At 37.1% G+C, this 13,496-nt stretch overlaps 1 protein-coding gene across 1 annotated transcript; it reads left to right on the plus strand.

The window, feature by feature from the left end:
- Positions 1 to 272: 272 nt before the first annotated feature.
- Positions 273 to 2,435, plus strand: LOC107759256 (uncharacterized). The gene is made up of 7 exons (XM_075223892.1): positions 273 to 343; positions 585 to 660; positions 993 to 1,178; positions 1,277 to 1,395; positions 1,467 to 1,542; positions 1,611 to 1,893; positions 1,948 to 2,435. Exons 1-7 carry the CDS (start codon positions 273 to 275, stop codon positions 2,433 to 2,435), a joined length of 1,299 nt encoding a protein of 432 aa, XP_075079993.1.
- The last annotated feature ends 11,061 nt before the right edge of the window (positions 2,436 to 13,496 follow it).

Below are 13,496 nucleotides of genomic sequence, written 5' to 3' on the forward strand. Positions count from 1 at the left end.
ATGCTACTAGAAAAGATCACTTCTCATTCCCTTTATTGATCAAATGATAGATAGGTTGGCTGGACAAGACTACTATTGTTTCCTTGATGGATATTCCGGCTATAACAAGATCTCAATTGCACCAGAGGACCAAGAGAAGACTAACTTCACTTGTCCTTATAGCACTTATGCTTAAAAGTGAATGTCGATTGGGTTGTGCAATGCACCTACGACTTTCAAATGTGCATGATGGAAATCTTCACTGATATGGTAAAAAAATTTGTTGAATGTTTATGGATGATTTTTCGATCTTTGGACCATCTTTTAATGAATGCTTAACGAATTTGAGTAAAGTGCTTGCGAGGTGTGAAGAGACGAATTTAGTGTTAAACTGGGAGAAGTGCCATTTTATGATACGAGAAGGAATTATACTCGGGCACAAGGTGTTCAAATAAAAGTTGGAGGTGGATAAGGCAAAAGTGGATGCAATTAAAAAAAATTCACCTCCAATCTCTATCAAAGGAGTTAGAAGCTTTTTGTGACATGCATGTTTCTAATGTAGATTCATTAAAGATTTCTCTAAGATTTTTACTCCCTTTTTGCAGGTTGCTTGAGAAGGATATGTCTTTCAAGTTTGATGAACACTGCTTGAAGGTGTATGAGAAGTTGAAAAAGAGATGGGTGACTACACCAATTATCATTGCCCCAAACTGGGGAGAGTTTTTTGAAGTGATGTGTGATACAAGTGACATGACAATTGGGCCATATTAGGCCAGAGGAAAGATAAAGTGTTTCATTCAATTTACTACGCTAGCAAAACTCTAAATCCATCTCAAATAAATTACACAGTCACAGAAAAAGAGTTGCTAGCGGTAGTATGGGCGTTTGACAAATTTAGGGCCTACTTGGTAGGAACTAAAGTCATCGTCTACATAGACCATGAAACCATCAGGTATTTGTTTGAGAAAAAGGATGTTAAGCCTAAACTAATTCGTTAGGTTCTTCTCTTGTAGGAATTTGACGTGGAAATCAAAGATCCAAAAGGGACAGAAAATCAGGTGGTAGACCATTTGTCGCACTTGAAAACTGGCGCACATGTTGAGGAAGGGGTCGAAATTCAGGAAAGCTTTCCTGATGAGAATATTCTATCCATCACAACTGGCACAGCCCCATGGTATTCTAACTATGTGAACTTTATTGTAAGTAGGGTGACTTCGTTAGAGTTATCTCCAAATGGTATGGGGAAATTCATGCATGATGTAAGGCTTATCTATGGGATGAGTTGTTTTTGTTTAAGCAATGTGCAGATCAGTTGGTGCACCGATGTGTTCCTGAGGAGGAGATGGAGGCAATTTTATATGATTTCCATGCATCACCATATGGGGGCACCATGGTGGAGACAAAACAGCTGCAAAGGTATTGCAGTAAGGATTTTATTGGCCTAAGCTTCTCAAGGATGCACATGTTTTTGTGAAGATGTGTGATAGGTTCCAAAGGATGGGTACAATTTTGAGAAGGCATGAGATGCCATTGAAGGGCATACTTGAGGTCGAAATCTTCGATGTATGGGGAATAGACTTCATGGGGGCTGTTTCCAGCATCAAGTGACCATCAATACATCTTGGTTGCAGTTGACTATGTGTCAAATTAGGGTTAAGTTTGTGGTTTTGCCTACGAATGATGCTAAAGTGGTGGTGAGCTTTTTGAAGAAAAATATTTTCACCAGATGCGGAACTCCGCGTGCTTTGATCAGTGACGGAGGTACTCACTTTTGTAAAAAATTGTTAGGCAACCTCTTAGCTAAGTATGGGGTGAGACACAAGGTTACAACTGCTTATTATCCGCAAAGCAGTGGTCAAGTGGAGGTCTCAAATAGGGAGGTGAAGCAAATTTTGAAGAAGACAGTGAGCGCAAGTAAGAAGGATTGGGCGAGCAAGCTAGATGACGCTTTATAGGCATATCGCACAGCATACAAAACTCCAATTGGCGCTTCACCGTACAAGTTAGTTTATGGAAAGACTTGTCATTTGCTTGTTGAGCTTGAGCACAAGGCATATTGGGCAATCAAAAAGCTCAACTTTGATATGGATCTAGCTGGGAAAAAATGGATGTTGCAACTGAATGAGCTCAAGGAGTTTCGACTGCACGCATATGAGAATACGAAGTTGTATAAAGAGAAAACAAAGAGATGTCATGACAAACACATTTTTTATCATGAGTTCGAAGCTGGACAAGTCATTCTCCTGTTCAATTCAAGGTTGAAGCTCTTTCCTGGGAAGCTTAAGTCTAGATGGTCGGGTCCATTTGAAGTAGTGTGGGTTACAAAGCATAGAGTCGTTGAGCAAAAGGACCCCGAAAGCAATGGCACATTTTTAGTCAATGGGCAAAGAGTGAAATGCTATTGGGGTGGTGGCATTCATCGTCACAAAACTTTGATAAAGTTGGTGGATGTGTGAGAGAACGTGTTGCATCGTGTCGCGATGTTAGATCAGGCACTTGTTTGGAGGCAACCCAATTTTTAGTGCTTTCGTAGCTTAGATTTTTGTTTTTTTTGGTTAAAGTAGACTAGATTTGTTTTTTGTATTCATAGAACTCATAGGTATGAATGGTATGGAATGTGTATAAAGGATGTATTAAGTGCTCGTATAGGGGGGGATGTTTATTTAAAAATAAAAATAAAATAATAATAACTATTATTATTATTGTTATAATTTTCGGCGAACTAGTGCCCCATGCTGCCTGGGACGCACATCACAGAAAGTTCACAGCCCCCAGCGCCAAGCCTAGCACGCCACACTGGGTTAGGATCACCAGGTACGTCAATTTTTTTTATTTCGTTTCATTTTTTTGTTTCTTTTATTTAAACCCCTAACTCATAAAACCCAACCCAATTACCCACCTATACTCACCTAATAACCCATAACCATAACTCATACCCATTTCCCCAACTATTAAAAATAACTCTAACCCCCCAAATCCCCATTCTCTCTTCCCACTATTCTCTGTCTCTACCCGATCTTGCGCTCTCTCTCTCTCTCTCACACACACACAAGTTCTCTATTGTTCCATATGTGTTTTCTTCTCAAACTCAAAGGTATGTGTCTTCTTCCCTTTCTTCTCTTATAACTTATGAATTCTTTTGTGTTGTAATGCCCGCCCACCCCCACCCCCCTCAAATGACCCCAATCTCCCCTTAGGTCTCTTTTAAATTTTATGTTGCTTTGGTGGGTGACCCTGATGTGCACGAAATTAGCTGCAAAAATTGGTTGTTCTGTTGTATACAGAATAGTAAACTACAATTCCTTATACTTTGGTTAAAAATTGGAAGGGCCACCATGTTCTACCATTGTTGGGAAATAAATCATACTTGATGACCATCATGTGTTTGCTATAATGCTTGAAAGAGTGAATTGTGCCCCAGTAAAGTCTGAGTAGCTGAGTGTCATTGTATGTGATGTTAGGCTAAGTGTGGGGTGTTTAGGGGTGATTTTATATAATCCAAAGCCCGTGTTCTATGTTCACCATACCATAATCATACTACCCACACCTTGTATCATATGTAATGTATCTTGTAGCCTCTTGTTAGAAGTAGTTAGTGTATTATACTAGTTGTAGTAATTTGGACTCAAGCATTGCTTGCTTGTACTACAGCTAAGTCATGGCCATGTTCGACTACTTGAATTGTGTTTCATGGGGAAATGTTGAGTACCCATCGCCTTGTGGTGCAACATTTGTGCACTTTGAACCTCTATTGTGAGTTGATTATATACAACCTTCAATTTTAAGTGTGGGGTCATCTTTGACTCTCACGATGACCTTGGGCAAATTTCTTGTTTCATTCTCACATTCATGTTTATCGTGTATAGGTTGCTATGGCTCGTGACAATGATACCAAGGGAAAAGGAGTGGGTAAGTCTTCCACTACTACTCCCCCACCCAAAAAAATGCAAGCAAGTTAATAATTCTTTTGACAAGCTAAAGGGGAGTATGTTTCTAGTGGGTCAAAGAAGGCACCATCAGGACCAAGACCTCATTTGGATCTAGTTCGGAAGGATGCCATCCAATGGCATAATAACTTTATGCCATACAGCCGATACACCTCCTAAATGAGAATTAATGTGAAGACTCTAGAAAAGAACTTCCCGGATATGCTTGCCCGGTTGATAGAAATGAAGATGGATAAGTTCCTAGAGTTCCCGGGCCATGCAAATTTGAGCATGGTAAAAGAAATTTATGCGAATTGGAATGGGGACTTGTTCAAGTCATGGGTCCACAGAAAGGAAATACCAACGGATGGGCATTCAATATGCGAATTTTTAGGAGTTTATAGCCCTAATCCATGGAGGCTACAAAAGTTTGTCAAATGCCCAAGCTAGCATGCAATATGTCACACTCTTTATGGCGTCGATTCTAATGCAAAGTTGACACAGACTAAGGGAGATTCCCATCTTGAGATGATCCGCTTTGACTTCAACAAGACTGCCAAGATGTGACAAAACTTCGTGCAGACTAGATTGATGCTGGTTAAGCACAATAGTGAATGCACTCGAGCCTGAGTGTGTGTTGTATTTTTTCTGATGACTGGGTGACCCATCAATATGGGTGAGATCATGCTAGGGGAGATTGCCCGCACCCACTTTGGGTGAAAGATCAAAAGATTCTTCTTTGGCAACCTCTTGACACAGTACACGCTATTCTATGAGGTACCAATGTACCCCAGCTTTGATGAAATTTTGGAGACACCAAAGGATTTCTAGACATTACGTCCTCATTGTAGTCTACGTCAAAGCTAAGCAAGGCTGCGAGGAATGAGAGGGACAAAAACTTCAACAGGTATCTCTATAGCTCCCTAAATATGATAATGAGCAAGCTAGGTGTGACGGATGAGGAGTGTATGCATCTATGCAATGATCTCTCCAGTTCTTTAAAGGAGATGTTGGGGATTGCGCCTAGCAGTCCTATTCACCCATTTGAGGATGAGAACACCCACAAAGGATCCGATGATGAGGATGAGATTGGTGATGAAGTCACGGGGCCCATGGCTTTGGTTCCCCTGGGAGCGGATGATGATGATGAGCCCGGGGCTGCGGCTGGTGGGCATTCTAAGGAGAAGGATTCTGACTAGCAGGGAGTTCTTTCCTTCCACCTTACTTTATTTTGACTTTGTTTATGCATTGAAGACTATGCATTATATAAGTGTGGGGTGGGGGAAATACTTCCTGACTTGTAATTGTATAAACTATTTTTTTAATATTTTTTTCACTTAGTTTATAACTCATATGGTCTAATTAGTTAGTAGTAGTTGTAGAAAAATAGAAAAACAAATCAGAAAAAGCTCGGACTTTTCCCAATGATAGATCTTTTGGATAATTTTTTTCTGAGGGGTTAAAGTCCTTAAAAAATACCAAAAATATTTTCTTTTGTTTTTAGTAGGATAGTTAGGTAGTATCCCTTGATTTTTCTTTGGACGATGGTTCTTTTCCAAGCTTGAACCGGGTGTTTTTTGTTTTAGAGTAGGATAGGAAGAAGACTGAGTTGCTCTAGGAAGCAGAATATGATGAAAGTTATTCGTTAATCTGTATTTGATGGTAAGTATGGATTGACATTTCTAATTATTTGATTTAATTAGGACCCTTAAAAAATGCAATTGATTGGGCATCTCGACCTCCAAATGTTTGGGGTGATAAAGCAGCAGCAATAGTGAGTGCTGGAGGTAATTTCGCCTGTTGACATGTTTAATATTGGCACATTAAGCTATGGCATGTGCTCTGTCTTCCTGAATATTTGATTTGAATTGTAATGCCTAAGTAAAATAAGTAGCCTACTCTGTGATGCATTTTTCTTAGTTATTTGACTTGTATGTCACCTAGTGCGGTATTGCTTAAAATTTCTCAACTATATGTGCTTGCCTGAGTGGAGAGTTGAACAGAATCGTCTTGATTGAGTCATTTGCATTGTGTGTGCAAGGATTTGTGGTATACTGTGCTATCCATTGTAGTCTAGAACTTTCCTTGTGTGTTAATCAAAGCAAAATTATTAAGTTGTGCTAGTCTAGTAGATGACGTAGGTGTTTCTTGTCTGATCATAGATGTGCTTGTCACTTACAAATAAAAAAATTTCGTTGCTAGACCTTGAGCCTATAGACCTTTTCTTTGGCACCCACACTACAAGCGTATCCCTATTTTGTTCTTAATTTGATTTTGTTAAACCTTTACCTCCGAAGGCACTTAGTCACTAAAAGAAGTAAGGTGAGAGATTTGAGAAGTAGCTTTCAAGTGGACCATGGAAAGGCCTATAAGGTGTACTAAAGTTGTAAAAAATACCACTATCCGATGAGCCTTAATGTATGATGTGTAGAAAAAAATAAGAAAATAATGTTGATATCAAAAAATAAAACATACACCTCCTAATCTTACTAATTCGTGGTAGTGGGGATATAGAATTCTTAATTGATGAAAGGGCTATATTGTGTATTCTTTGTGGAGAGTGAATTGGTTGAGAAAAAAAGTGTTTGATTCTTGAGTATAGTGTATTAAAGTGCTTAGGAGGGTTATTCATTATTATTAAATGTACCCTACCAGTCCCTTGGTCTACATTACAACTTTAAAGTCCTAATTGATCTTAGATTTTGCTAGCTTAGATTAGTAGAGATGTACACAACGGGCAATCTTATGGTACGACCACGGGATGCACATGAATTTCTTTGTGAGAGTGAGCGAATTTTGTTCAATTGTGTGATGTCCTTAATTTATGTTCAAAGTTATATTTGAATGTGTGAACTATTTCTAAATACACTCTTTTGTTTGTAGTAAGGGAACTTGATCTCATGACGGATTAGTAATATTGTAAACTTCTCTTGATGATGAGTGCACAAGTTAAGGGTGCTTACTGGTAACAAGCCAGCTCTTGAGGTGGGTGGTTGTAGATAGATTGTTTGAATTGGTTGAATTGCATTGTTCGTACTTGGGCATGTTTAAAAATGGGAAGAATGTGAAATTCGTGTGTTCATGCTTGATTGTCGGTATCGACCATGGTCAAAAGGTAGAGTGTATGATTGAATTAAATTTGAATTGTTCATTCTTAGAGAGATAAACATTTTGGGGTGTAGTTATAGTTCCATTGCTCAAGGATGAGCAATAGTCTATGTGTGGGGTATTGATATTCGGCTTAAAGTATATATATTTTTATGCATATTGCCTCGCATTTAACTTATGTCTCGTAGATTTTGGATGTGTAATATAATGAATTTTGCTAATTTGTGGTATTTTTATGTAAAGGAATCATCCGAAGGAAATTTGGGATGAATGTGCACGAATTAAGGCGAAAAGGGGAAGAAAAGGGAAAAATCCACAGTGTAGCGCCACAAGCAGCGTGGGGCGCTACCTGTGGCGCACAAAACAGAATCTCCAAGAAGGACAGCGCCAGGGCTAGCGTTCCACGCTACCCTGGACGTTGGTGATGTGAATATATCCTTGTTCGCTCGGGACTTAGTTATTTCGACCCCAAGACAACCCCGACTCGTATAAAAGCAAGTATAAACCTATTTTGGCGGGGGAGACACAACTTGAGGGATAAAAAAAAGTACAAAACACTCAGGAACACGAAATTCATCAATTCTTCCATTCTTCTTCTAGTATTCATAGCTTTTATGAATAAAAGTACAACTTGAGGGAGACACAACTTGAGGGATAAATAAAAGTACAAAACACTCAGGAACACGAAATTCATCAATTCTTCCATTCTTCTTCTAGTATTCATAGCTTTTATGTTTGAAGACACTATTTTGATGATTGTAATCTTATTGATTGTAATTGAGAGTAAGAATCTTCAATCAAGTAGATAAATAAGAATAAAGACTAATTGCATATATTTGTGAATTCCTTGATGATCGTACAAAGTATAGCAAGGGGTGTTCATATAATGATACGTTTTGTAACTACTTTACCCACTTAATTTATGCTCGTTACTAACATTAACTACATTAATTACCCATTACTTAAATTATTCGTAATGATTATGGTAATAATAAACAATGGCGTATAATCATCGATCATGTTGATTCTTTTTGCAAATTCGCAGTTGTTCGATGAATCTTCCTCTTTTATAGATTAATGCATCTTGTGGCTATCTCTTCTTTCCCAATTGCCAGGTACAGTATCTTTTGTAAATAATCTCGTGGACTTTTTTGTCGCACCTCATCATTCTTCTTTATTGATCTTATTCAATAGTCGCTTGTCAATATATCAGTAATCCACATGTGGTATCTATTTTTTCACCAATACAAATAGTCCCCCCACTTTCTCAGGAAGTGATAAGTTTATTTATGAAGTGAATGTCTTGCCGCCTCAATATCATTATATTTTCTTCAGAAGCAAAGATACATACATATTTTTCATTTAATGCTCAAGACACGCATCTAGCGAGGATTGGCTTTGCAGTTTATATCGTCTTTTTAGGGTTTTCTACGGCTGTGTCAGTTTGAAGTGACGGTTCCATGATGATGGCTCATACTGATGTCTTCTCTTATAAATACTGCATCACACACCATTCACAAACTTCCTCTACTTTCTTGTTGTCACGACCCTAAACCCGAACCCAATCGTGATGGCGCCTCTCGTGAAGACAAGGCCAGCCGACACTTTCCATTCTAGTTTTTAAGTAATAAACAATAAGAATTTAAATCTAAAACATGATAATTAATCCAAAAGTGAACAGTTAACACTACAGTTGCGGAAGATAAATCCAACACAGCCCGATACCGAGGTGTCACTAGTCATGAACATCTAAAAATCTGGAATAAGACAAGAACGTCTACAGAGTTCAATACAAATCTAAAACAAAGAGAAGTAAGATAAGGGAAGAAGTTCTGGGCTGCGAACGCCGACAGCTACCTAGAGAATCTTCGGATCTGCCTGAGCTGGAAAGATCAACACTCGGTAGCGGGATCAACAATGCCTGAATCTGCACATGGGGTGCAGGGAGTAAAGTGAGTACTCTAACGCAGTGAGTAATAATCATAAATAAAGACTGAAAGCATGAAATCACGTAAGGCACATTATAGGCTATAATGAAGCAGTAAAAATAGGTAAGAACAGTGATTCAATAAAGATATGTAAAATCATATAAGTTCAGTTTAATCTTCAAGAGATGCCTATTCAACAATTAAATAGGTAAATGATAGAAAAATAAGACAGATAAGCACATAAAGGATTGCCCCTCGGGCACAATGTCAACAATACCAGCCCCTCGGGCTATATCTCACATCACAATGGGTACCCGCGCTCACTAGGGGTGTGCAGACTCCTAGAGGGGCCCAATGGCCTGGTGGGCCGGTCCTGGTGAGTCGGTCCTTGTGGGCCGGTCCTGGTGGGCCTGAGAAGCCCGTGACGGGCCGGTCTTCATAGATTAGCCCACGAGCCCGGGACCGTTTAGCCCGGGACCGTCAGCCGGTCCTGGCGGGCCTAACGGGCCCAACGGATTTTTTTTTAAAAAAAAAATTTGTTTTGTTTTTAAAATTCTCCAACGGCCATATTTAAAATCTAGCTGTTTGTGCTGATAAGTTGATCGTTTTTAAGTTTAGAAAATGCCCATTTGGCCCCCAAACTTTATACAATTACACTTTTCCCCATTTCTCAACTATAAATACCCCCTCATTCTTTCATTTTTATTCACCAATTCATCAATATCTCTCAATCTCTCTACTACAATTACTTAATTTATTGTTGAAATTTCATGAAAAATTGTGAAGTTGTTGAATTGAAGTTTTCAAGTGTTCAACGATTTTCAATTTTCAAGAAGTTGTTCGGCAATCCGGTAAACTCGCTTCAACTCTTACGTTTTAAGAATATATTTTTGTGTGGTTTAGTTTGCATAATTATAATTAATATGGCATTTTCTTTGAAAAAAATGTTTCGTAAAGGAAAAGATAAAATCGGTGAAAGTAGTGGCCAACCAACTACCCTTCCCCCGGCTCCCCGACCTAGAAAAGATAAGCAAGTTGAAAGTAGTCGCCAACCTAGACGTCCTCCTCCTTCCGTAATTCTTGATAGTGATCACCCTTGTTTTCAATTTACCGATAGTGAATTTTGCCATAATGTTGCACCAGGTGAAAGATTAGATGATGAAATTATGAATGCTCTTTATCCTAATGAAACTATCTTAGAAAATAATGAGGAAAATGAGGATGATGATGAAACCCAAGCACCGAATTTAGATGATACACCTACTAGTCCTTTTAATAACCCAACTGATGCACCGGCCGACCCACCTGTAGAAACTCCTACTTTTAATAGAGAACCTGCTAAACGCCTAGAAACATCATTAGTTTGGAATATTTTTACTCAAGTAAGAGAACAAAATAAGGCTAAGTGTAAAACTTGTGGGAAATTAATGGCGCATAAATATACTGGAGACCGTAGCGGTACGGGTAGTTTGACTAGGCACATAAAAACACACCCTAGAGATAAGGTTAGATTTTTACAAATGAAAGCGCAGCTAGAGGGGACAAGTATAGATTCTGCGGTTAACCCTAGTACATGTTCAAATCTAGTTCAACCAGGAATTAACACTGTCACCGGAGGTATTTTATATTAAGATCCAACTAGAGATCGTGAAGAATTAGCAAAGATGATTACTATTATGTGCTTACCTTATACTTTTGCTTCTAATCCTAATTGGGTTCATTATATTAGAAGAGTTTTTAATCCTACTTATAAAGGTTGGCCTCGCGCAACAGTTAAGAGTGATATTTATAAATTCAAACATGAATATGAACAATATTTGCGGTATTTATTTACTCATATACCTAATCGGATTTCTATTACTACTGATATTGGTAGAAGTGGTAATGATTGTGATTATCTAACTATTACAAGTCATTGGATAGATGAGGAATGGACAATGCAAAAACGCATAATTGCGTATAGAATAATTAATTCACGTCACACAGGTAAGTTTATAGCTAACACTGTTGCAGATATTTGTAGATATTTTTGCTTTAGCGATAAAATAATGGTAATTTCTGTGGATAATGCTTCTAGTAACACTAGTGCTATAGGCATGCTTACAACAACACTAAATCCTGCATTTACTAATATTTTCCATGTTAGATGTATTTGTCATATTTATCATTTAATTGTCGGTGATGGTATGTGAATTTTAAACATTGCGAATTTTAAACATAGAAATTGAAAAGGTTAGAATGGCTCTTAATTGGCTTTTTTATTCAAACCGTAGAAGTAGACTTAGAGAGTATTTTAAAAAATGTGATGAATATGGCCTTAGAGAAAGAAAGGTTCCTAAACCTTGCCCGACTAGATGGAATTGTATGTACGAAAGTTTAGTAGTTGCATATGAATATAGAAACTCAATTAATGCAACGTTTACTTCTCGGGTAGGTGGTGAGGATGATGATGAAATTCTTACTACTCAAGATTGGACAAATGTTAAAATTCTTTTAGATTTTTTAGAACATTTTCAAATTGCTACAAATGCATTTTCTGGGCAATATTATCCTACTATTTTAAACTGTTTAGTTTATATTGCAGCACTATCTGATTTGTTTGTTGAATTTGGTGAGGGTGGGGACATTTATGAACTTGCTATAAATGAAATAAAACAAAAGTTTAAAAAATATTTTTTTTCCTATCCCTCCTATTTATGGTCTTGCTGCAATGTTAAATCCTACAATGAAATTGGGAGGTCCTCATTTTTGGTATTCAAATATTTATTAGGCTTTATATCTTTCAAATGAGGAAGTTGCTACACTTGCAGATGCAAAAGTCTCAATTAAAATTAATGCTCAAACAGTTTATAATGCTTATCAACTTGCCTTAGAGCATGCTAGGCCAACTATTCCAACCCCTACTTCGTCTAGCTCACAATCGTCTAAAAGAGCTGCGGGCTTAAAAGCTCTTAAATCTTGGACGGAGTTCAGGGGTTCTCAAGGTGAAATTATGATGAAACTTCACATCTAAATGAGCTTCAAGTTTATTTGTCTCAGGGACTTGAAAAGGAGAATCTAGACGACTCTTTTGATCTTTTGGAATGGTGGAAGGAAAGGGAAAAACATTTTCGGTTCTTGCAAGGATGGATCGGGATATTTTATCAATTCAAGCTTCAACTGTTGCATCAGAGAGCGCTTTCAGTCAAGCAAGACTGCAAATAGGTGATCATAGAGCGTCTATGAGGGATAGCTTGGAAAAATCAGTACTGTTTAAAGATTGGATCCGCTCGGAAAGAAGAAACTTTGGAATTGCAGAATCACAACTGGCGATAGATGAAGCTTATGAAGAAATGATAGCGGAACTTGCGGAGGATTCGGCTTCGCCCGGAAGTGGTGATGAACAAGATTCTTTTCCACCACCACCAACGCAACCTCCTCCGAACCTTGAAGGATTTATGAGATTTGTTAGAGATAATACATAGACTAATATGTAACTTGTATTTTGGCACATCTTCCTTAGTTTTTTTCCTTCTAATGGTGGTATTAGTACCTTGTTGTGCTCATTCCATTGGGGGAAGGATGACTAAGAAAGATATGCCATTTTTGGTAATAAAATTTATTGCTTCTACCCTTGAATATCTTTTCGCAATATTTCTTTGTCTTTACTTAGAATTATTTATAAGCTACAATATATATATAAGATACAATATATACTACAAGAAAATATATAAGTTATAATATATATACATAAGATACAATATATACTACAAAAAAATATATAAGAGAATATATATACATAACATACAATATATACTACAAGACAATATACAATGAAATATATATACATAACATTCTATACTAGTATACTATATATATATTGTATTGTATCACAACCAATGATATTGTATCACAACCTACCCCCAAGATTTTTCAAAATTCAAAATTCAAAATTTAAAATTCAAATTTCAAAATTCAAAATTTAAAATTCAAAATTCAAAATTCAAAAATCAAAATTCAAACAAGTTTTTTTTCAATTTACAAAACTAACCTTCTCTACCACTATAAATACCCTCCTCCCTCTTCTTCATTTCAATACTCAATACTCATTTCTCATTCTAAATTTCTCTCAATCTCCAATTTTCAAGACTTCAAGTCTCAATCTTAATTTTCAAGTTACATCATGCCTCGTTCGGAAAGAGTGCGCTTATTTATTTCGCAGTACTATGAAGTGGTTGAAGAAAATGAAGAAGGCCAAAAATTAAAGTGCAAGAACTGTGGAAGAGTCTTAAATTTTAGTACTGTTCAAACCACAGGCACTTTAAGGAGGCATATAAAGCATTGTGTTGAGGGTATTTATCCAAGAATTCGTCTTTAAGGTTTTTTCAACAATTTGTGTTATTTCAAAATTATTAGACGTATTTATGCTTCATGTTGTACTTTGTTATTAATTTATTATGCATGACAATTTAGTGTTTTACTATTGTTTTGTTATTTTTCTTTTTCGTCAAGCACTTTAATAATTAGATTTCTACATATAGACTACATATATATTTTTAATATAGCCATGATACTA

This window comes from Nicotiana tabacum, chromosome 10, assembly GCF_000715075.1.
Source record: "Nicotiana tabacum cultivar K326 chromosome 10, ASM71507v2, whole genome shotgun sequence".
Taxonomy (NCBI): Eukaryota; Viridiplantae; Streptophyta; class Magnoliopsida; order Solanales; family Solanaceae; genus Nicotiana; species Nicotiana tabacum.